Source organism: Balaenoptera acutorostrata, chromosome 15, assembly GCF_949987535.1.
Source record: "Balaenoptera acutorostrata chromosome 15, mBalAcu1.1, whole genome shotgun sequence".
Classification (NCBI taxonomy): domain Eukaryota; kingdom Metazoa; phylum Chordata; class Mammalia; order Artiodactyla; family Balaenopteridae; genus Balaenoptera; species Balaenoptera acutorostrata.
In genome coordinates this window covers 84,809,144-84,834,931 of record NC_080078.1, presented here as the reverse complement: position 1 = coordinate 84,834,931, position 25,788 = coordinate 84,809,144, and the positions used below count along the sequence as shown (strand labels likewise).

The following is a 25,788-nucleotide window of genomic DNA, read 5'->3' as shown; positions in this document are numbered from 1 at the left end:
GCACTCGCACAGACACACACTTATACAGGCCCGCATTCTCACACAAGCTCAAACTCCCACAGAGACACACACTCAAACACACATGCAGACACACACTCAAACACACATGCACACACACTTATACACACTAGCACACACCCTGTGAATGAAGGGATGGATGAACGACACACTCACCCCCAGTTGCACATTCTTGATTTCACACGCCTGGATCTCTGTCCCAGCAGGACCAGGCTGACTGCTGAGAAGAAAAGGATTCTGTTGTCCTAGCGGTGCTCTGATTTGCTTTGTGACCTTGGCCACCCCTGGCCCCCCATCAAGGCCTGTTTCTCTGTTAGTCAGAGGGGTGGACCATGTGCCCACTTCTCACTCACGCGTGCATTCATGACTTAGCACAAGCCCAGACTGCAGAGGTGAGCGGGCTGTGTTGGATCCCGGGCCAGTGCCCACCAGCTGTGTGACTCCAGCTGAACAATTCCACCTCCCTGAGCCTCAGTCTCCTCAACTGTAAATGAGCGTAGTAATAACTTCCTCATAGGTCTTCAGGAGAAAGCATAGACACAGCCCCCGGCACCAGGCAAGCACTTGGTTTTTCCTAGTTTAGGGTACCCCAAACACAGAGCCTGAGACAAGGGTTTTGGTGCAAGTAGTTTAGGGGAGGTGGTCCAGGAAGGGAGGGAGTGGAGAGCAAGGCAGTGAAGAAGGTAAATGAATACAAGGTGTGATAGAGTGGTCCCCCTGTGGTCAGGGACCTGCTTAGAGACTGTGTAGGACATGCCTCAACATTGCCAAGGGGTCTTGACCTCCCAACTCCTGTCTGTCACTGACTGAGGCTGCCCCTGGGGAGGGTAAAGGAGGACGTCTTAACTCCCCAGCACTTCTGCTCTGTTTCTATGCTTGGGTTCAGAATACTCCACCTGTGGCCAGAGAAACCTTAGGCTTCAGAAGTGCAGGAGGCTGTCAGCAGCCAAGCTCCAGGGTGGACCATGGAGATAGGGTGGGCCATTGACAGCATCTGCTACAGCCGCTAACATCACCGTCATCAGCGTCATCACTGTTATGTCACCACCATCATCATCATCATCATCACCAGCATCATCAGCATCATCACTGTTATATCACCACCATCATCATCATCATCACTGTTATATCACCACCATCATCATCATCATCACCAGCATCATCATCATCACCAGCATCATCAGCATCATCACAGTCATATCATCATCATCATCATCATCATCATCACCAGCATCATCAGCATCACCACCAGCATCATCAGCATCATCACTGTCATATCATCATCATCATCATCATCATCATCATCATCACCAGCATCATCAGCATCATCACCAGCATCATCAGCATCATCACTGTCATATCATCATCATCACCACCATCATCATCACCGTCATCAGCATCATCACTGTTATATCACCACCATCATCATCATCACCACCATCATCAGCATCATCACCACCATCATCAGCATCATCACTGTCATATCATCATCATCATCATCACCACCATCATCATCATCATCACCAGCATCATCAGCATCATCACTGTCACATCATCATCATCATCAACATCATCACCAGCATCATCAGCATCATCACTGTCCCATCATCATCATCATCAACATCATCATCATCATCACCAGCATCATCATCATCATCACTGTTATATCATCATCATCATCACCAGCATCATCAGCATCATCACTGTCTCATCATCATCATCATCAACATCATCACCAGCATCATCAGTATCATCACTGTCATATCACCACCATCATCATCATCATCACCAGCATCATCAGCATCATCACTGTCATATCATCAGCATCATCAGCATCATCATCAGCATCATCAGCATCATCACTGTTATATCACCACCATCATCATCATCATCACCACCATCATCATCACCATCACCACCACCATCAGCATCATCACCAGCATCATCATCAGCACCAGCATCATCAGCATCATCACTGTCATATCATCAGCAGCAGCAGCAGCATCACCAGCATCATCAGCATCATCACTGTTATATCACCACCATCATCATCATCATCACCAGCATCATCAACATCATCACAGTCATATCATCATCAGCAGCAGCATCATCATCAGCATCATCAGCATCATCACTGTTATATCATCATCACCATCACCACCATCATCAGCATCATCACTGTTATATCATCATCACCATCACCAGCATCATCAGCATCATTACTGTCACATCATCGGCAGCATCATTATGATGATCATCATCATCATCTTCATCATTGTCATCATTGTCTTCATCTTATGCCAAAACATCAACCCAAACACAGACCTTACACCTTTCACAAAAATTAACTCAAACAGGATCATAGACCTAAGTGTAACATGCAAAGCTAAGAAACTTTGAGAAGGAAACAGGAAAAAATTCCAGGTGACCCTTGGTCTGGCAATGAGTTATTAGGCACCCAAAAATGGGATCCATGAAAGAAATAATCGATAAGCTGGACTTTATTAGTATTAAAAACTTCTGCTCTGTGAAAGACACTGTTAAGAAAATGAGAAGACAAGCCATAGACTGGGAGAGGACATTTGCAAAAGACACATCTGATAATGGACTGTTATCCAAAATATACAAAGAACTCTTAAAACTCAACAATAAGAAAACACACAACCCAATTTAAAAATGGGCCAAAAACCTCAACAGACACTTCACCAGAGAAGATATATAGATGGCAAATAAGCATATGAAAAGATGCTCCACATTATATATCATCAGGGAAGTGCAAATTAAAACAACAATGAGATACCGCTACACACCTATTAGAAAGGCCAAAATCCGGAACACTGACAACACCAAATGCTGATGAGGATGTGGAGCAACAGGAACTCTCATTCAGTGCTGGTGGGAAATGCAAAATGGTGCGGCCACTTTGGAAGACAGTTTGGCAGTTTCTTACGAAACCAAACTCTTCTCATGGGATCTGGTGATCAAACTCCTTGGTATTTATCCAAAAGAGCTGAAAACATGTCCACACAAATACCTGCACATGGATGTTTATAGCAGCTTTAGTCATAACGACCAAAACTTGGAAACAACCAAGATGTCCTTCAGTAGGTGGATAAATAAATAAATAAACTGTGGTACATCCAGACAGTGGAATGTTACTCAGCACTAAAAAGAAATGAGCTATCAAGCCATGAAAAGACATCGAAGAAGCTTAAATGCTTATTACTAAGTGAAAGAAGCCAATCTGAAAAGGCTACATATTATATGATTGCAACTATATGACATTCTGGAAAAGGAAAGATTATGGGGACAGTAAAAAAAGATCAGTGGTTGCCAGAGGTGGGGGCAGGGGGAGGAAAGAATAGGCAGAGCACAGAGGATTTTTAGGGCAGTGAAAGTAGTCTGTATGATACAATAATGGTCATACGTGACATCAAACATTTGCCAAACCCATAGAATGTACAACACCAAGAGTGGACCCTATACTACAAAATAGAATGGTCAGGGAAGAACTGGTTGAGAAGGGGACATTTGAGCAAAGACTTGAAGGAGGTGTGGGGTGAGCCATGCCAGCATCTGCGGGAAAAGCATTCCAGGCAGAGGGAACAGCCAGTGCAAAGGCCCTGAGGCCACAGTGTGCCTGCAAGGAAGCCAGTGGGGCTGGATGTAGTGAGCAAGGGGTGTGTAGAAGGAGGCGAGTTTGGACAAGTGGCAGGTTTTGTAGACATAGATCAGGTAGGGCCCTGAGACCATTTTAAGAGCTTTGGGTTTTACTGTGAATAAAATGGGAACATTGCAGGGTTTGAACAGTGGCTTGTCACGCTCTGACCTATAATTTGGAGCATAGTGGGGTGAGGACAGAAGCAGGGAGACCAGGGAGGGGGCCACGGCCATGGTCCAGGCTGCAGAGACTGCTGGCCTGCCCTGGGGGGTGGCAGTGGAAGTGGCAGGTGTGGCATAATCTCTGTAGGTGTGGGAAATAGAGCCGACTGGATTTCCTGACTGGGTGGAGAGGGTCTTTGCAGCGGGGGCGATCTTGGGGAACCCGCATTTCCCAGGAGGCCCCGGCTGAGCAGCCTCCCTCAGCATCAGTGCCCGAGGCCTGGCACCCTTGGGAGGCTGTCGTGGAAAAAGAACAGTTTCCCCAGAGAAGATGACGCTCTCCCGAGTGGGGCTCCTGACCCAGGAAAAGGCTCCGAGAAAGGTGGGAAGCTGGTGTTCTTTTGTCCCAAGGAGAACATTCTGTGGCCATGAATCTTCATTCAGCCGTCACCAAAGTGACAAACATCCCCACCTCCCTGCTGCTGCCGCCTGGCAATCGCTCTGTTTACAGGATGTCTAGACAGTTTGGGGGGGTCGGGGAGTGGAGTCCCAAGGCGGTTCTCAGACTGGGCACATGGCTGCTTCTGCAGAGAAGAACTAAACCAAAAGGCAGAAATCTGCCTCTGTCTGGAGAGTTCATTAAATAGGAATATGCCTAATTCTTTTCTTTTTTATCAGTTGACAGCTTCCAACAGATAAAGCTTATTTTATTTAAGCTTTCACACGCCTGGTGAGATAAATATCCCTGAATTCCAGTCTTCACAGGGAAAAAAAATTTAAACGGATGAAATCAGAATCTTGAATAGGTTTCTCGAAACTTGCGCAAGGGGGGACCCACGTGACTGGGGCTGAATTCAATCAACCCCACTCTGCGGGGAGCGTGGAGGGGTGGGCAGGCCCCCGAGAAGGACATAAGAGAACCTGCAGGTGGAGATCGTTCTAGAGAGGACACTGCCCGGCTTCCCTCCCGGAGGACTGGGAGGAAGAGAGACAGGGCTGCAGGGACCAGGGGTTCGGTTCCGGCCCGGCTACTGTGAGCTGCCTTAAATGTGCGTGGGTCACTTTGTCCCTTGTGCCTCAGTTTCCCCAACTGGAGTTCTGTGAGCTCACGGGCACAATGTGGGAACAGGTCCCGGGCCCAGAGACAGCAAGCGTGTGCCGTCCCCTCCCCGCGCTCCAGGGGAAGAGATCTGGGATGGAGTCCTGCCTACGAGCAGCACCCGGCCCTGACCTCGGCTTCCAGTCTGAGCCCAGGAGCCCTCCCACAAGGCCAAGGCCCTCTGAGATCCACGTGGAGTTGGGGGTCCCATGTTGGGGAAATGAGTGCTCTGAGCAGCAGCGACAGACACTGAAGCTGATCTCACGGAGAAGGAGCCTGTCAACGGGAGCCGGAGGCTCGCAGAACTACCCGGATGGAAGGAGACTTGGGCCTCAAAAGGGAGGGGGACAAATCGTGATCCAAGCGTGGGAGGATGGGGGGAGCCTGCCGAGTGAGGCCAGTGCGCGCCGTGTGCTGAGGACCCGCGGTGGCTGCCAGCGCTGGGCCGGGACTTCTGCTCACATCTGAGCTATGAGGGCTGGACCCAGGACCGCCCCACTCACCTCCTGGGTGGCCAGGGGTCACCCGGACCTCAGACTCCCAGCCTGGCCTGTCAGGGCTGGGCCCTGGGCCCCTGGCTCCTGCTCTGCCTCTAACCCAGGTCCTGGGACCTCCCCCCGCAGCCCAGCTCACACTCAGCGGCAAGTCCTGGGCCAGGGCCGGGCCTGCAGCCCGGGACACGGAGTCCCTTGGATCTGTCCAGGCACCTCCACAGTGGATTCCCTGGATCCTAGCTGCTTTGCGTCACTAGCTCCTGATCCCCAGCCCGTCAGTGGGGGCTGATCAGAGAGTGGAGAAATACCTGCAGTGACTCCACGAGTGCACCTGCTACTGACCCACTTGGAGTTTTGCATTAAGTCAGTTGAAAAAAATTGCTTTGAAAAATAGTACAAGGGCTTCCCTGGTGGCGCAGTGGTTGAGAATCTGCCTGCCGATGCAGTGGACACGGGTTCAAGCCCTGGTCCTGGAAGATCCCACATGCCACGGAGCAACTAGGCCCGTGAGCCACAATTACTGAGCCTGCGCGTCTGGAGCCTGTGCTCCACAACAAGAGAGGCCGCGACAGTGAGAGGCCCGCGCACCGCGATGAAGAGTGGCCCCCGCTCGCCGCAACAAGAGAAAGCCCTCGCACAGAAACGAAGACCCAACACAGCTAAAAATAAAAATAAATTAATTAATTAAAAAAAAAAATAGTACGAGGGAGGGAGTAACAGGACAGCTCAGGGTTCTTTGGGGTGTTGGAGTGGCTTGGTGTCTGGACTATGCTGGTGGATCCAGGAACATGCACAGGGCACAGGACGACACACAGGAGGGCAAGGAGAGTGTGGAAATCGGAAAGCACGATGGGTTCATCTCGGTTGTGACATTGTCCTGTCGTTCTGCAAAATGTTACCATTGAGCAGAAACCGAGCAAAATGCACAAAGGATCTCTCTGGGTTATTTCTTACAGTTGCATTTGAATCTATAATGATCTCAGTAAAAAAAACCCTTTTTTTAAAAAATGAAGACCCCTGAACCTGATGACCTTTGAATGCTTTTAATGCATTCATTAATTTATTCCAAAGATTCAATCAAACTTTTATTCAAAAAATATACATTAAGCACTGTGTTAGTTGGTGGGCTGCCACACAAGATAACATAGACTGGGTGGCTTTACATGAGATCTAAATCACAGGAAGAATCCAACCCGTGAAGATCAGGGCCAGAAGGTTCCAGAAAGAGGAGACTGCAGAGCGTGGGCTGTGAGGTAGGAATAAGCCAGCCAGTCTGAGGTCAGTAAACAGCGGGCTACAGGACAGGGCATACGAGGAAGATGGTGCGGGCTTGTCCCGGACAGAGCTGAGGGGCCTGCATAGCACAGGTGGCTCAGGGGCCTTTGTCCCTGGTGACATGAGGAGTCCCCAAAGGTGACATGATGAGTTTTTAAGTTTTTAAAAGATCACTGTGGCTTCACATTCCTTCCAGCCCAGAAGCTATGATGCTACCTGGTATTTGGAAAGTGTCCGGCCAGGACTAGGTGTGGTCAGACCCAGGAGAGGCCCAGCCTCTGTCCCGCCTGGCATCTGGTTGGTCAGTGCAAAGGGGAGACTGAGGGTCCAGGGCCCCCACCACAGGTCCCGGCAGAGGGTCAGCACCTCGGCCTCCTGGAGGTGACACCAGCCAGTGGTCCCCTCATGAGCACCCAAGCCCTGTCTGCCCCCTGGTTCCATAAACAGTCCCACCCTCCCAGGCACAGGCACAATCGTGGCATCTCGATCCAGGCGCCCCGCAGGAAGGAGTCACCCCCCAAGCCAAGAGGTGACAATGGGGTGAGGGAGAGGAAGACCACCCCCAGTCTTCCCCACCTATCAGGGCTGTTCCGGAGGAGCTGCCCCAGAGGCCCAGGTGCTCACTGCTTGACGGAGAATTCCCCCAAGTCATCCGTTGCAGCCAGATCTAAAGCAGAACAGAATTCAGACAGCTTCTCGTATGCGGTTTATTTCTAATTAATTCCTCACTGGCACATGCAGAATCTGCACTTTCTCTCCCTCCCGGCTCTTCCAACCCCATACATATTTAAGAGCTTGACAGCTTTCCTCTTGCTAAATATAAATCACGTTTTAAGCTGGGCGTTCACTGTGAGTCGGTGGTCTTCGCCTGAACATCCTGGGGTGATTCTGCTCTTCTGCTTCCTGCCGGCCGGGCATGTGGGTGCCCCAAACGACCATCGTTGCTCAGTCCATCCACAGACTCAAAGGGCAGTGGGCACGTGTCATTTTGTCTGTCTAGTATCTGTCCCTTCTCCTCCGGGAACATCGCCCCATTTTTCCTCTGGGGAATAGAGATGACACCACATGTGAGTGTAGGGTGGTGCCTGACCCAGATCTGGCCAATCACAACAGTGGATCCCTCCAGCCACAGTGACTGGTTCAGGGATGTGCCCATCACCCAAAAGGGGCCAATGAGAGACTTCTCTGGGACTTCTGCCAGAACTGGAAGGATAGAGGCACTCTCTTTTCAGTTAAACCACTATGTGAATGAGAGGAAATTCTAAAGCTTCTGGCAGCCTTCTTGTCACCAGAAAGGGAAAGCTGGACTGTAACTGAGGCCAACATAGAGAAAAGCAGAGATAGTGAGAGAGGCTGAGTTACAGGCACATTGCTTTAGGCCCTTGATCCAGCCACTCCTGAAGCATAATCTAGTTACATGAGCCATCGTACAGGAGCAAATTCCCTTTCTTGCTTAAGCTAGTTTGAGATGGGCTTTCTGTTGCTTGCCACCAGGAGTCCTGATACTACCAAGAACCACAGAACCATCCTGGCACAGTTGTCGTGAAGGAAAAAACAAAAACAAAAACATAATAAATAGGAAGGTGTCTGGCACACATGCGTGCTCAACAAACATTGTTTACTTTTCTTTCTTTCTTGATCCAATTTCTTTCCTTCTTCACAGAAGAACCCCCAGGACACAGAACAAAAGTGGAGCCCTCGGAGGTCACATGCCTGCATCTGAACTACACAGACTGACAGGTCTGTGACATTCCTGGAGCAGCTGGAGGAGGGAGGGACCCTAGCCCAAGCTTCTCCAAGGCCCTTCCCAGCTTAACCCTGCTCCTCCCTCCTATTATTAACAATATCAAACACTTTATTTGGCTCTATTTGACTACAATGCACAAAGCGCTATAATCAGACAGTAAACACTACTAATCCTCACAAAATTCCCAAAACGTAGATACTATCATTAACCCATTTCCCAAAGCTGATGCTCCTCATATTAACAGAGCCACCATTTGATGAGGACCTACCATGCGCCCGGTCCCTTCCCTAAACATTGTCACACGGGATCATCCCCCCTCCCCCAGCCTCTGAGGCAAACATTACCATTTTGGTCCCCATGACAAGGGCAGGGAAACTGATACTCAGAGAGGTTGAGTCACTCACTCAAAGCCACACAGCTAGCATGCTGGGGATTGAAAGCTCGCTCCCTCACACCCTGCCCCTGGGCCTGTGTCGGCCCCGAGTGCTGCCTCCCACTGGCTCACCCCCGGCAAGGGCCCTAGGCTGGCCAGACTCAAGTTGTTCCCCGGAGAGGCCAAGCCACGCATCTCTTAGAAGCAGCCCCAGAGCGAATATTTCCAACTGCTTTCTTGTTGGGGAGGTGGAGCGGAACGCCCCCAAACCTTTAAAGTGGCCGCGAGCTAGTCCAGGAGGGATTCAAGGGGGTGTTGCTGGAAGATTTTTCAGAACCTGGGAGAGATGAAAGTTTGTGGGAAGGGAGGGGGATGCAGACCAGGGAGAGAGTGCAGGCTCTGGATCCTGGGGTTGAGGAATGTGTGTTCAAACCTCGGTCCCCCTGACCCGGCCCTTCTAGAACGGACTGGCTTGTCCCAGTGGATGCGGGGATGCTCTTCTCCGAAGAGAAGGCCAGCTCATCAGTGCAGGAGGAAAGAGAGCATTAGCGAAGTCACCATTTGCAACTCCCGATAAAATATTCGGCAAAGGATCATCAGTGGATACTAAAACCAGGAAGTGAGAGGTTGTTGGGAGAACAGAGTCCTTGCGAGGGGCCAAAATATCCCCTTCAGAACCATTCAAAGGGAAAAGAGAGCTCATCGTTGTGGAAACGTTAGTGGCTACCATCTTCTCCAGGCGACCCCACTTAGCATTGCTGAGAGCGGGACAACCTTCCGTCATGTGTTTATGGGAAATGGAGGCGAGAGAAGAACAAGAAAAATCCAGAACATGGGATAGTCCACAAGATAGCTAGATTTGTTCACTTCAAAAAGTCAATGAGAGACCCGTGAGACACGAGTAGGAGCCGCATACGGGGTAGTTGTCTCCGAGGGGCGGCAAGGGAAAAGGATTAGCCATGTCGTCTTTGATCAGAAAGGTGATCAGCACCGCGAAAGCCCCAGCGGCCATTGGTCCCTACAGTCAGGCTGTGTTAGTCGACAGGACCATTTACATTTCAGGACAGCTAGGCATGGATCCTGCAAGTGGACAGCTTGTGCCAGGAGGGGTGGCAGAAGAGGCTAAACAAGCTCTTACAAACATGGGTGAAATTCTGAAAGCAGCGAGCTGTGACTTCACGAATGTGGTAAAAACAACTGTTTTGCTGGCTGACATAAACGACTTCTATACTGTCAATGACATCTACAAACAATATTTCCAGAGTAATTTTCCTGCAAGAGCTGCTTACCAGGTTGCTGCTTTGCCCAAAGGAGGCCGTGTTGAGATTGAAGCAGTAGCTGTCCAAGGACCTCTCGTGACAGCATCACTCTAAGTGGGCCCAGTGTTATTTAGCCTGGAATTTTAATAATGTTTTTAAATTAACGTCTTAATTTTTACAGTATTTGTTGGAAAGTGTAAGGTTGACTGAAATATCTGAAGTTATTATGGAAATACCATATAATAAGGGGAATTGAACATGAGTTGAAGATTAATGATGAATCTAGTTACTGATGTTATAAATTACACTTCTGTAGCACTCATATTACTGGATGTGGGAAAAGAGACACACATTAAATAGTTACTCAGAAAAATAAAAGTAAAGGGAAATAGCATGTAGGAAAGATGAGTTACTATTCCTGAGAAATAATAAAGAGCACACCTAATTCAATTAAACTCTATTAATTTAATGATGTGAACTATTTAGTTCTCATGTCAGATACATGATTCTGCTTTTACTTGAGTAAAATTAAAGCATTTAAGTTTGAATGGTAGAGGTAAAGGAGAAGAAACTGGACCAAATTTTATATGGATAATATTTTTCTAATGGAAATAAAATAGCATGCAGATCTTCAAAAAAAAAAAGTCAATGACATGGGGAAGAAAGGTGGAGGGAAAATGTTCTAGGTTTCAAAAGACTCAAGAGATGAGAAAACTAGATGCAATGTGAGAACGTTATTGGATCCTGGTTCAAAAGTAAAACAGCTAAAAGGATATTTGGGGGATAACTGGGGAAATTCGACTGTGGCCTGCTCGATAGAGAGTACTAAGGATTTATTCTTAATTTTCCTGGTGAGAAAATGGTGGTGGACATAAAGGAGGATGACCTTTTTCTTAGGAAATGCAGCTGAAGTGTTTAGGGGTGAACTGTCACAATGCCTGCAACTTTTAATTAATTCACACATATGCATGTGCACGTGCGCGCGCGCACACACACACACACACACACACACAAAGATACAGCTAACTTGGCCAGAAATTAACTTTTGTTAAATCTAGGTGGCAAACATATGGGCATTCACAGAATTATCCTACCAACTCCTCTGTGTATTTGACAATTTTCATAATAAAAAGTTGGAGTAGAAACCCAGCCCCATCTCTTACTATGGAGTGACCTTGAGAAAGTGAGTCTAGGGTTGTGACTCTCCACTTCCTCATCCATCAAATGGGGATGATGATAGTCAAACATTCATCAAGCTCTTGGAAGCATTCAATGAGACAATCCATGTAGAAATCTTGCTTTTAAGGCTTGGCCCCTAACAGCACTCAGTAAATGCTAAATATTAGCATCATTAGAAGGCAATTAACCTAAATAACCCTTGCTCTAACCCAAAGACCTTAATCCAAATAAACTCAGAAAGCACAGAATAATCCTCCAGGACAGGAAACCAGTGTTTTCCCTGGTCTCACCCAACCAGTGCATTGACCCAAATTCAATACTCCTGGGAGACAGGCTGCATAGGACCACAGTAGAGCCAGGCCCCCTGGAACCCATCCCTCTTTGATCATCTCCTAGGATCTTGGTTTCTATGTAGGGAGACAAATGTAGGGTTATACTCTTTGCAATAACACGCTGTGGTTATGTGTTCAATCAGCAAAGATGGAAAAGGTTGATCACCTTCAGGGTTGGTGACAAGTGGGCCCTCACACCCACTCCCGGTGGATGGCAGCCTGGCACAGCTTTCCTGAAGGGTAACTGGCACCGTGCCGCAAAATCCCTGGGAACACGCATGCCCTTTAATGCAGCGAATTCAGTTTCCAGGAATTCATCTTAAGGAATGAAGGAGACAAGCCCATAAAAATATACAAGGACATTCATCCCTGAGCCCGTTTGTAAGAGCAAAAAGCAGAAACTACCTAAATGCCCATCAATGGGGAAACGTAAAACAAAATAAGATCCATCCAAACCATGGAATAATGTGAAATCACTACAAACGGTGATGGGAACAAACATGGATTAACATGAAAAGATGTTCACTGTAGATTAAGGCGAAAAGAAAGAGTTAACAAAGTCATGTGCGTAAAATAACCTGACTATGGCTTAAAATGTGTATGGGGTTGTGTTTTTGCATGAAAAGAAGTATTAGGAAGATTGGTTAAATATGTCATGGAAAACCATGCGATGGAATATCATGCAACTATTTTTTTAAATGGGGGAACTCTTCTAAGTGCTGATGTAGGAAAATCTCTAAGATGTGTTGTTGGTGTGACCAGTAAGGTGGACAAAAATATGCATAATATTACACTTTCTGTGAATAAAACAGGATTAAAGTACATATTTGTATTTGCCTGTAAACTATATACAGATCCTTACCACTAAACTAATAAAGGATGTCACCCGTTGGGTATAAGGAACTGGGCCAGCGGGCACCAGGAAAGGAATAAAACTTTATAGTACATGCATTCTGTGTTGTTTTTGTTTTGAACCATAAGAATATATTACCTATTCAAAACTTTTTCTTCTTCTTTAATGTATCACAAAATAATTCTATAAAGACATATGCTAAAATGATGTTAGTGGTTGTTTCCAATTAATAAGATTCCTAGTAATTTTTATTTTCTTCTTTACGGCTTTCTAAATGTCTGTCTCTTTTTTTCACAATGAGCATGCATTATTTTCATACCTAAAAACTTCTCAGACATTTCCATTCTAAAATAAAATTACAAAAACAGCCACACTTGCTTTTGTTTCTCCTCCATTTCCCAGTTTTAGCAAGCCCCCCATCCAAATCTGGTCATCAAACCCTCCCCTTAGCACACACAGGCACGTGCACGCACACACACACATACACTCACACACACACATTTTCACAGCTTTATTTCCTGACCCCTTCAGCTCTCTATTTCAGGTCTATTTATTTATTCTCAGGATTTGAACAAGACCCAGCAAACAGCTGAGGGCTCCCACACCCAGGGACAAAGCTAGAACCATTTCACAGAGCACAGGGAGGAGAGGGGCGAGCCAGACTAGATGGCCACAGGCCTGCAAAGTAAATAGGAAATGATCTTCTCCAGACAGAAAGTAAAATCAAGTCCAAAACCATGACAGCTGTGTTCCAGAAACTAATCACAATGGCAGCTTACTTTAAAAATAGGAGAACGACTTTTCTCCGTCAAAGTGAAGAGCAGCTTCCCCTCAACACTCAACCATTATAGATGGAGTCAGAGAGAGAGAGGGAGATGTTTGGTTACCTGTCTCATCTAATCCTCACCACAAACAAGGAAAGAGTATTAGAATCCTCATTAAAAAAAAAAAAGAACAGTAATAGCTAACATGAATATGGTACCTAGTGTGTGCCAGGCACTAGTCTAGTGTTTTAAAAGATGTTAACTTTTCTAATCTGAACAACTATGATTTTTCTTAATGTATAGATAAGAAAGCTAGGCACAGAGAGCTTTAGTAACGTGCCCAAGGTCACACAGCAGCTGAACAGCGAAGCCAGAATTTGGCCCCTCTTCCATGCTGCCACCACTGACCCACACTACCCCACTGTCCTGGGGAAGGAAAATGGCATGAAGATAATCTTCAAAGCTTGCCCAAGGTCTCAGAGCTGCTGGCTCGTGGGGCAAAGATGCAAACCCAGGCCTGTATTACCCAAAAACCCAAGCACCCGCCTGCCACATTATCCCCCCTTTCTGGTCCCAGTTCCTTCCTCTGTTAAGATACGGGTGACAAGACCAGTTCACTTCACAGGTGCACACAGCACCCTGGGATGTATTTGGAATTGAGATCACTTAGTTTTATACTCTCTTCCCCTATTGCAACAGTACTGAAGAAAATCTGTCTTTACCGCTTTTAAGTAGGGTCAGGCTCTGTTTCTGTTTCTCTTTGACAGGACCTCTTTTTTTTTTCCTGAAGGGAAAGCTCATTGGACAGCTCATTGCCTTGTCCACCGCAAATACACTGGAATTCAATCACCCAACAATCAGGCAACCTCCCTGAGGGCAAAAGACTGGAGTGAACTTTGTCTCCCTGGGCTGAGAACACCACTGGTTGCAGAGGGACAGGTGCATGGATCGCACTGAGGCCAGAGCAGATGGGACTCTCAGGAGGGCATCGTTTACCCACCCCACCAAGGGCTACGGCTGCTGGCCCAGGGTGGGAGCTGAGAAGCTTGTCCTGCTCTGTCTGTCCCTCTTGGCCTCGTCAAACTCCACGCCTGGGTCCGTCTGTCCATCTGAGAAGGCAGCAAAGCCCTAAAGCAGGTTTGAAGAGGTCCTTGTCACCAGCTGGCCAGGTGGAGCATCTACACGTGAAGTCGACACCCTCCTAAGATCCATCCTGAGCTCCAAGGGCGTCCCACTGGGACAGGCCCTAGGGAAGGAGAGAGGCAGCCAGTGGCACAGACTAGAAAAGCTCACGGCTGCACAGCAGAAGGGCCCAAGTTCAAATATGAGCTGCAGAGCTGATGCCCATGAGCCCTCACCTCAGCTCACCGCTCTGAGCCGCTGCTGCGCGTGCAGAACGAGAGTCCACACATCCGGGCACACCTGTCCCACCCCAGCGATCCCTGGAAACTCCTGCACTCTTCAGGCCTCTGGTTCTCAGGGTTTGGCCCAGCAGCGTCAGCATCCCCTGGGAATTTGTCAGATGACACAAATTCTCAGGACCCACCCCAGACGCCCTGAATCAGAAGCTCTGGGGTGGGGCCCGGGAACCTGGTTTGAACAAGCCTCTAGGTGATCCTGATGCACAATGGAGTTTGAGAACCACTGGTTCAAGGAACCCCTCAAGAAGAAAGAAGGTGAAAATGCCAGCTCTGCACTGTCTGGGCAAGAAGAAAGAAGATGAAAGTGTCAAATGTGTGCTGTCCTGAGCAGACACCGTACATCTATCCATCCTCAGTCTCCTCTGTATCCCACCCCTCCTCTCAGTTAGGATGATTTTGGATGCAAGTTACAGGGAACCTGGACTCAAAAGTGGCATACATAAAAGGACCTGGGGTTCTCTCACCTAACAAGAAACCCTGCAGCAAGGAAGCTCAGGGCTGGTCAATATGGCATGGTTATGAAGGACTCGGGTCTTATCCAAACTCCCTGCTGCTCCACCTACCACCACACATTGGCTTGGTCCTGGCTGTTTTCCTCCTGGTCCCAATATGGCTGCCATTGCCCCAAGAATCACATCCAGGCATGACTACATATAATGAGAGAAGGGAGACTCTTCCTCTGGTGCATCTCTTTTTAAGAAGAAAGATAACTTTTCCCAGGATGGATCCTCTTCACATCTCATTGGCCCCAACTGGGCAAAGCCCAGCCCCAGGGAAATGGGACTACCTTGATTGGTTAGGCTGCTCAGGACCAGGGCTGGGGCTGGGGCTGAAGTACAGACCACTGGGAGGAGGGTGGATTCCCTCAACCAAGCCAGGGCTCTGTAGAAGAGGAGGAAGGGAGCAATGGCTGCTGGGAAACAGACAACCATGGCTCTGCCCCCTTCCATTTACCAATGGGGAAACTGAGGCCAAGAAGGCGAAATGAGTGCAGGGATCCTGACCCCCGCAGGCACGTTTGTACACCAGCCTAAGCCCAGCCAGTGAGCTTTGGTGTTGGGTATTCCAGGTGAGTGGTCTGGGCTCCAGAAGATGACAACACAGTGGACCCCTCCCCCTGTGGCCCCCTGGACAGGGCGGGGAGGGGTTGGGCTGGCTTTCCATGCCTGCAAATGCATACAGGGTGCACACATGTCCCCGGGCCATGGGGGCCCCCAGTGCCCTCGTTTCATGCCCTAATTAATCCGTTCTCAATCAGAGCTTGCAAGGATCTGATCTCAATCCGATCCACTGGGGTCCAGCCTGGGTTCCCCCAAATTACATTGTTTTTTGTGCACCTGACTTGGAGGCAAACAGTGAAGAGGCAGAAACAGCCTGTTTCCTGAAGGCCAACAGCATGGCTAGAGGACGGTGGCTCTGCTCTCAGTGTGCCGGGCACCAGGTCCCCCTTTCTTTCACAGCAGAGACACCCCAGAGAGCTCCCTTTGCTATTCCGGTGACATGGGCATCCCAAGGCACCATCTCTCTGATGAGGAAAGGCATCGTGGCCTGAGGTTGGACAAGCTGGACAGTCCAGCGCAGGCTCTCAACCTCTGACCGTCTAGAGGAGACGTTGCCTCCGGCTGGGCCTTAGAAGATTCCGTGAGGCACTGTACCATCTCCAGGTGGAGGCTGGGACTCAGAGTCAGGACCTGCTACTCCCCACTTCAGCCTGAACTAGGATCCCGGTACTTTTCACAGCCCTGTCGTTTCTCAGCACCCCACACCATCAGAGTTACAGACCACACATTCCTCCTTGTCTCCCCACACATGTGTCCCGTGCACCCAAGCATCTTTCAGGCCCAGCACAGGGCCTGGCACGTACAAGGATCAATATTTGCTCCATCAAGTGACTAGAAAAATGAACTAAAGAGGATTTTGAATCTCCACTAAGTAGGGAATGAATTCAGTAGCAAAGAAATTAGGCCACACCATGGGCTCTGATGGCCGTGGACCCCTCAAGCAAGCCCAGTCCGGCCCCCTCGGTTGTGAACAAACACCTTCTCCTCGGGCTGCTCCCGAGTGGAGTCAGCTGGAAAGTACTCATGCCGGCCCCTCCCAGTGACTGACATTGGAATCACTTTGGCCTTAGAGTTTTGAAAGAGGTTGATTCTGATAAACTGACCTGAATGTTAAAGGCATGGGAGTTTAATTTGTATTCAGACGGGAAGAGAATCAGCCACTCGGAGGAGACGGTGCTGTTTAATTAGGTCTAGTAGTTAACTCAGAATAAAGGCAACGTGCAGTCGGGAACCAGGAAGGGAAAGGAAATCTCTCGGGAGCTCACAGACTTCAGAAGAGCTGCAAAATAAGGAGCTAGTGGTTTAGAAATGATGGATTTGCTTCCTGAAAGAAGCAGGCTCTCAGTACAGCGCCGAGGGTGCTTGCCCTCCTGGCTGCTGATTCAGCCAAAACTGAGGAGAAAATAACTAAAAATGTGCAGGTCAGGACTCAGGTGTGTGTGCAGGACATACGGGTCCACGGGTCCAGTTTTTAATACCAGCAAGACAAACCCCTTCTAACGCTCACAGCAGCACATTTGGTTCATAATAGCCAAAAAACTTGGAACACCTCAAATGCCCATCCACAACAGAATGGATGAGTCATACGCTAGACTACTATGCAGCAACGAAAAAGCACAAACTCCCGCCACGCACGAGAACGTGGACAAAATGCAGACAAATAATGAGGAGTGAAAAGGATGCCACCAAAGGTCATACACCGTGTGCTTCCATTAATACAAAGAAGAGAAAATACAAGAAAAAGTAATCTACAGTGCTGGGAGGTAGACGAGCCCTTACCTTGGCAGGAAACACAAGTGGGTGTTGAAAATGCTCTTATCTTGGTCGCAGTGGAGGTTAGACAAGCATGCATGTGTGCAAAGTTCAACACGGCTACATGCGAGGTGCAAGAACGCTTTGAGCCGCGTGTTTGGTAAGACCCGAGCACGGCGCTCTATGTATGTTAAACCTCAATTTAAATATGTGTATATTTAAAGAAAACCCTATTCTAAGTAACACGGCAGCTAAGGCGGCTTCTCTGCCATGGCTCTGCTTGGTGTCACACTTCTGACACGTGCAAGCTCGCCGCCCTCGTCCCTCCCCACGCAGCCGACAAGCACGGTTCAAGTAATGGGAGCGATTATCCTCACAATTATAGGTTGAATCCTTTGCAGTTGTCTCTCCAGTTTACAAAATATATTATACATCTTCCCTGCACTGTCTTTGCCCACATGGTTTAATCAAGTGGGGAGACTTGGCACTTCTTGCTTTTGTTTAAGGGCTCCAGGCGGCAGGGAGACAAGAAGACACTGCAGATTATGAACTGCTTTGCTCCTCGTGAAATTATACGGTAAGTGTGAAGCCGTCCCCATGGCCACGCAGGCGCAGGAGGGAGAAATGAATTATGCCGCAAAGTTATAAGATGTGAAAATTGATTCGGGAGTGCTAGCTGTTTTCAATTTTATATTGCCATTTATTTTAAGAACGCCCGGGCTCTCCCAAACAGGAGTTTATAGGCGGATAGAAAACATAATTAACACCTAAAGTGACACTCCAGGTCTCGGGGAGGTGGCCGCTTATGCTCTGATCTGCATAGCCAAGGCAAGTGGGATTCCAAGCAGCCTTAAACGAGGAAACTATGAAACGGCGAACAATCAATAAAACATTAAAAATCTGCTGCCTTTTTTCAGTTTCTCCTCCCTATTTTGTCTCTCTCTGAGCTTTTATGTGGCAGCTTCTCTGAGAGGGGAAGGAAACAGTTGGTGAGACAATTCCAGGGACTTTTAGATTCAGCGTTTGAGAGGAAACGGATCTTGTGAAGCTAAAGTGCCCAAGAGAGACGATCTTGTGTGCGCATCTGCAAAATGGGATCACGGAGTGGCAGGGAGGTCATGGGGTTAAAGACAGAAAGATCTGCATCCCAGGATCAGCTTGGTCATGTTCCAGCTTGCACACAGCACTCCATCTCTTGAGCCTCAGTTTCTTCATCTGTAAATTGGGGGTAACAGCAGTGCCCGTCACCTAGGGTTGTTGGGAGGATTAAACGAAGTGACTCATGCTAAGCAATAGCAGGGCATCGGGACGAGCAGCCAGCGCTGGCTCTTTTCATCATTACATCCTGTTGCCTAGTTTCCAACAACAAACAGGTCAGGGGCCTGGTCACAAATGCCGAAAAACCAGGGCCCTGCTTATCACCTGGAGCAGGGCAGCTACATAATTTGTGGGAGCCAGTGGAAAAGAAAAATATGGGGCCCTTCTTCAAAAAGCAGGGGAAAAGCGCCATTAAAATTACTATGCTATCATCCTTTTTCCTTCCTTCTGCAGTCTCTCTACTTGTGGTGTTTTCTATTTGCCATTCGTAGTCATCCTAAGTAAAGAAAAAACTGTTACATCATTAGCATGAATTTTATCATTCACCTTTATATTATGCAATGCCAGTTTCAAATACAAATATATGAGTGTTTAACTCACAGGCAGCATCACTGAAACGACACAATTTGTATTTTGTAGCTCATACAGCACACGTGTTCTGTTCTAACCAGGACGGAAGAAACACTGCACAAAACTAACTCGACTGTTCTCACTTCCCTTCTTGGTACGCACATATTCTGCCGACACTCCGTCTCTGTCTGGCTGATGAGAAAGGAGCTGGGGTTGCCTTCTCTCTCCCTTTCTCTCTGCGGTGTGGTTTCCAGCCTACGCGTCTGGCTGGTGCAGGGAAACAGCAAAAAAAAAAGGATATGGTGGGTCACTGGTGTCTCTCAGAGCCACGTTGCCTTCTCTCTGCGTCAGGAGCAAGTCCTCGTTCAGGGGGAGAGGCTTCGGGTGTTTGCCGTAGACGGAACACGCTCCCCTTGAACTTGCTGAGTCTCGCTGAGTTCGCCCACATCTCGGGCCCCCAGAATCCAGCCTTGTGTCGGGGTCATTGTGAGGGCTACGTGTGGACGGGGCGGCAGGAGACGAGGACTCACGGACCGTGCGTGTTTCCTCTGCTCACACACACTCTCCATTGCCCCACGGACTTCACTTACAAAACACAAGTTCCAAGATAAAATGATTCTACATGTTGAGATGGCAACGACAGCAGAGCGTTGATCCAGGGTGTGATCGCAAGGGGTCCCCGCCTGTGAAGGCCCCTGTCCTGGGAGGCCTCATTTGCACTTGAGCGAAAGCCTCAGATTCCAGACCATTGAAGAGCATGCATGCTCAATCCAAGGGCCGGGGCTCTGGGGCCAAGGTGGGTACAATCATCATCCCCAATTTACAGACAAGCAAACTGAGACCCCGCAGGTTGTCTTGCCTAAGGCCCCACCTCCAATAGGGGTAGAAGTTGGGCTGGAACCGCGAGTGTGCATCCAGAGGCCCTGCCTGGCTCTCCTGGCCCCTTCTTCACATCTTGGGCCCCATCTTGAAAGGCCCAGGTGTAACACAGACATTGGCCCTGAGGTCAGAAGACATGCTTCCTCCCTCCCTCCCTCCCTCCCTCCCTCCCCAGCTTCCTCCTTCCCTTGCTTCCTTCCTTCCTTCTAGGGTGGGGATTTGGCGGGGACAAGGAGAGGGGGCAGGGCGATGTCACAAAGGGCCTCAGACATCCTGTCCTCTGGGACCAATTGGCTCATTCTTATGTGGTGACGGGTTCAGCTCCTCCAGGCCCTGGTTTGGTGTTTCCTTTTCTCCTGCACCTTCCGTATGTGAGTGAGGGGGAGGGAGGTCTCCCCTGGGAGTGGGCCCATTTAAAGACATGGGACCTCACACCCTGCTGCCCACTAACTCCCCCCCTTGGGGACCCCTGCTGCCCTTGTCTGGGGAAGGAGTGGAGCCTGCAGGACGGATCTCAGGATGCACCCCCCTTGCCTCCCCATCTGCCTGGACCCCTCGCATTTACCACCCAGCCTGGAAGAGGAAGGAGGCTGGGGTGACAGGAGCCCTTGAGCCCCCAGGAAACAAGCCCAGAGACACTGCACGCTGTGCCCCGCAAGCCAGCCATGAACCCCCAAATCAGTGCTCACTCCACCCCACCGGTCCCCCTCACTCCTGGAATTCTGCTCGTGAGCTGCCCTCTGGGGAGAACAAGATAAACCGGGCTTGCCTCGGCCGTTCATCTGCACGACCAGCTCCTGAGGACGCAGAGTCTGTTCCCCATTTAACAGAGGGGAAGCTGAGGCCCAGAGGGGTGAAGTCCAGGCTGGAAGTTCACAGCCGGGAAATGGTGACGGGAGACTCACTCGGAGCGGGGTCTCTCCAAACCCTCGTTTCTCTGCTCTGGCACCAACAGAAAGGCATGGATACGCTTTATTTTCTACACCTCATGCTGCTACTTTTCCTGACTTGAAAAATCCTAAAATCCTGTTGTCACAATTTCCTACTGCTGTTCCTTTTGCTCATCTTTTTTGAGGCTGTATTATTAAAATAAACAAACAAACACAAACCCTTTTCATCAAAGGACTGTTATCCAGAATGCATATGAAGAAATCAAGCCAATAAGAAAACGCCAACCAATTTGTAAAAAATGGGCACAGTATTTGGATAGACACTTCACCATAGAAGATACACAAGTGGTCGGAGAACAAACAGCCTCTGTTCCCTCCTGTGTAGGGGAAAGCTGGCTTCCGGGGTGCCCTTCTTGCAGTCTCACAGGGCCCCGAGATAGGGACCCACACACTTGGTCTAATGTTCAGCTGTTGCTCTCTTGAAGTTCTCCATACATTTTGAACAAGGGCCCCAAGGTTTCATTTTGTGCTGGGCTCTGCAAATTCTGTAGCTGGTCCTGGTGTGGCGGCTTGGCCACAGTGGGAAAGACCTCTGTTCCTGTCTGTGTGGGGATTGACCACAGTAATAATGACCTCTGCTCCTGGCCAGGTCATAACAACTTCCATTTATTGGACTCACTGCCTACCAGGCCCTGTGCCAACAGCCCTACAAAATCATTCACTGCATTCTCACAACATCTCTGGGATAGATGGCATCCCCATTTTATAGATCAGGAAACTAAGGCTAGGATTGGTGAGAAACTTGCCCAAGGTCACAAGGCCAAGAGGTAGCAGACAAGATTTGAACCCAGGTCTGGTTCAAACACAACAGGATTTTGAGTTCTGTTTGTATTCCATCACACCATCAACATTCCTGATGTGATACTGAAAATTAAGAAGCAGGACACCAGTGTAGGAACTAGAAAAGGAGCCTAATGAGGGTGGGGAGGCAGTCCCTGGAGGCCTGATCAAGCCATTCCTGAACTCCCACTCGCACAAGTTGTGCCCTAGGAGTCTCCCCAGTCTTATTACTCAGAAGAATTGCTCCCAGGTGCTCACAGAGGAAGCTGGCAGGGACAGTCAAGTAACCCATAATGGGGCTGGCACATGCTGGGCTCAGCCTCAAGCTCAACCCAGAGCCCAGGACTCATGCCTTTATTTTGGGAACACATGAGAGAATCACAGAGAACAGCCAGAGCCTGGGTCTGAAGCTGGCAAAATCAGGGTTTGCACCTTGGCTTTAGCGCTTAACTCTGTGGTTTGGGGAAGTTTCTTTACCTCTCTGAGCCTCAGCTTCCTCATCTGTAAAATGGACTAGAACTTCCCTTGTGGAGCCTTTGGGGGGATGAAAAGAGTATAAACAAAGCCCTCAGCTCTTGTCTACCAAATGCTGATCACTCAGTCCTATGCAAGAGCTCCTTGGTCTCGGGAGCCATGCTGTTCTCAGAGGAGAGGTCTGGGGCAAAGTTTCTCAAAATGGGAATGTGACACACCCCATCCCTGATGACTGACAGCATTTTCCTGCTGATAAAAAGATCAGTTCAAGGCTCAGAGACTGACTTCTTGCTCATCAGGATTCTTTTGTTTTTCTCTGCTGAGGAATGTTTTGCTTTCCCCTCTTTCTCCTGGGGGCAAACCCACTTCCCTCTGCATATCGCAGGCCACAAACCAGAAGGGAAGAGAAAAGCATGCTTGGTCCTGGGGGGTCCATTGTAAATGCACGATTTAATTATCTCCAGTTGAAAACTGGCAAGCTGTCCAGGATCTTCCTGCAAGACAGCCTGACAGTTTCCCTTCGTTGAATATTAATGATGTTTTGGTAAACCTTTAAGCCACGCTCCCAAGGAGAAAATGGCTCCATGTGGTGGGGAGAGAAGAGGCGCGGGAGGGGGGCTACCTGGGAAATGATGGCTGGATTCACCACTGTGTGTTCTACACCCTGACGCTGGCTGAGCATGCACTCCCTGCAAGGCCCTCTCTCAGCTCCTTGTGTGTCCCAAGCACCCTTCCCACCCCAGGGCCTTTGCACGTGCTGTTCCCATGGATAGAGCACTCTATTTCCAGATGTCCTCAGAGATGCTCATCCTCATCTCTTCAGGGAAGCCTTTCCCAAGCCCCCTCTCTGACGATGGCTTCCCACACCCCCATGTACACACGTTTGCTTGTTTGTTTCCTGCAAAGCACTTACCTCAACCTGCAATAATTGTAGGTGCTTGACCTGTTTATTCATCTTGCCTGCTATGATGTGAGTACTTGAGGTCAGGGCAGGGTGTCAGCCTCACTCGGTGCCCCTGAGGCATAGCACAGTGCCTGGAGGTGGGCGGGGCGGTGGCAGGTGCCCAATGAATGAATGAAAGTTGAATGAATGAACAGACAGGCTCAGTGTTTGGGAAAGAGAGCGACAGGGCAAAGAAAGAGTGGGCGCCTTCCCCAGACCTCAGTGTCCCCCGGGCTCACCCGCTTTGCGCCAGCTACTAGACGCCGTGCCAGTGTCCTCTTCCCCCACCACAAACGGCCTCCCCACTCCTCCCCAGAGTGTGGCTGGATGGGCGGATGGGTGGATCCAGGGAGGGGTACATGAGTGGGGACGGGCTGCGACTTTCCTGATCTGGTTTCCATGGGGGGAGACAGGCATTCCCGAGCCCGGGACAGTCACACAGCAGGCATCTCCTGGGCCCTCGGCAGCTGCTCACGCTTCCTCCCAGCCACGCTGCAGCCCTGCACTCGTGCCAGGACACACTTCTACCTTCACTGTTTCCTTGCTGTGGTTTAATGTCAGTGTTTCCTCCAGTAACCTTTCTCTTGCCTGGGCCGAGCCCCAGACAGCTCGGCTGAAAAGGCACCCTCGGGGCTTCCCTGGGGCAGGGAGGCCTGCTGGGGTAGAGCAGGGAGGGGAGTCGTCAGGCCCTTCTAGGCACATTGAGGCTGTCCCCGGGTTACTGGTTCTCACTTCTCTCAGGCCAGAAACCCAGAGACAGCTTTCCCATCCTACAGGCAACCAAAATTTCTGAGCGAGTAATCTGGGGGCAGGCAGGGCTCAGTGACTTGCCTTTGGGCTGCAGGAGGTCTCTTCGTTGAAGCTGTGACTGAAGCATCCTTATCAGCTGAGTTAACGCTAAGTGCTCTTGCTAGGTTTTGTTCCCATCTCCGCAAAACTGTTGAGATTTTTCTCTTTCCCATTACAGATCAAAAGGAACTTCTGTTTTGCATTTTATGCATCTGATCTCATGCACTTGGTCGCTTTCTTCAAGCTTATATCAGCTGCAAAAGCACTGGGGAGACGGGGCTGGGGTTCCCCCCCTTTGCGGTGTTACACGCACAAGTCGCAGGTCCACAGGTAAGGCCCACAGGTACCCCCAGGTGGCAGGCAGCGCTGCCCCCAAGAGAGGGCTCAGAGCCCAAGAGCGGCGCCCTGAGTGTGCACAGCAACAAGCCCTTTCCAAATTGCCACCCCGTCACCTCAACTGCTTCTCACTGCAGCCCAGGAAAGGAGGAGGGACATTACACGTGAGGGACAGTGGGGCGCCGGGCGGAGGGGGGGCGGGCAGGCAGTAAGCGTTCACATCTGCTGAGCGCCGGCCCTGGGACCCGCCACGCGTCCCCGCCGTCGCAGGGTCATCGCTCATCTCCTCTCCGCGCATTCACGAAGCACCAACTGTGCGCCAGCGCTGCCTGCACGGTGCCGAGAACGCAGCGGCGAGCAGAGCAGACCAGGGCCCCGCCCCACGAGCGTTCAGTCTCCAGTGGTGAACAGACGAGGAGCTCCGGCAAGCCAACAAAAAAAGCGAGAAACCCCAAAGGGAAAATGGACAAAAGATATGAACAGGCAATTTGCAGACCAGGAGACTCAAAAGCTGATAAGCACAGGAAGAGATGTTAACATTCCTCAGCAGTGAGAGCTACGCAGATGACAGCAAAGTCCGGCAAGAATTTAAAAGGCAGCCGAGGGCTGGAGGGGCACCCAAGGGTGGCCAGGGGCACCCAAGGGTGGCCGGGGGCACACAAGGGTGGCCGGGGGCATGCAGTATCCAGTACGCTTCATGGCATTTCAGCAATTCTGGATTCTGGGTGTAAATGTCAAAGAAATGCTCGCCAAAGTCCAGAGAATGAATGAGTTTTTCATCACCGCCTCGGTGCAGGGCCCCTGGCGACCAGCTGGCATCCTTTGTGAGGGATGAAATCCACGGGCAGACAGGAAGCATCTAGAAGCAGCAGCCCGGACGTACACGTAGCAGCATGGATGTGCTTTACAGCAGGATGCTGAGAAAACAGAAGAAACAGTGAGATCCACAGGCTTCTATCGTTTCCATAAAATAAAACACACACACACAGAACAACAAAAGGACACACATCAACACTGAATGACTGCGGGAGGGGTGGGTTGGGAGCACTGAGTAACTGGAATAAAACAAATAAAAGAGAGCGTGACAATGGTGTTAGCTATTGTTACACATGCTGCTCAAGGCTGGTCCAGGGTACCGACTCGCCTGGCTGGGAGGGGTGGGCTTTCCCCGGCAAGCCTTGACTTTGGTGAGGAGGAATGTCAGGGGGGCACATTCTCCCCACCTCAGCCAGGCTGCGCGAAGGCCGCACTCGGAGCCTCGGGGAAAGAAGAGAAGCCCACTCCCCTTCCCATCCCGGCACAGCCCACCCACCTGCTGGCAGCAAGTGCCTGAGCATCGTTCCTCTGTCCACCCCCAGGCCCCGGGGCGCTGAGTTGTGCACGAAATCATATATTTGGACCAGCTAGGCCTGGAGTCAAACAGCCCCCGAGCCTCCTGCCTCAGAAGTGAATCACCTCCCAGCTCTGCCATCTGGACACCGGGTCTCCCCTCCTACCACCAGCTCCTGGGCCCCCAAGGT

The 25,788-nt window shown here is 49.8% G+C and overlaps 1 protein-coding gene across 1 annotated transcript; it reads left to right on the top strand.

The window, feature by feature from the left end:
- Positions 1-9,718: 9,718 nt before the first annotated feature.
- Positions 9,719-10,731, top strand: LOC103005760 (2-iminobutanoate/2-iminopropanoate deaminase). Its single transcript, XM_028163070.2, has one exon. The coding sequence runs from the start codon at positions 9,788-9,790 to the stop codon at positions 10,199-10,201; it is 414 nt and encodes a 137-aa protein (XP_028018871.2). The 5' UTR covers positions 9,719-9,787; the 3' UTR covers positions 10,202-10,731.
- Positions 10,732-25,788: the final 15,057 nt, after the last annotated feature.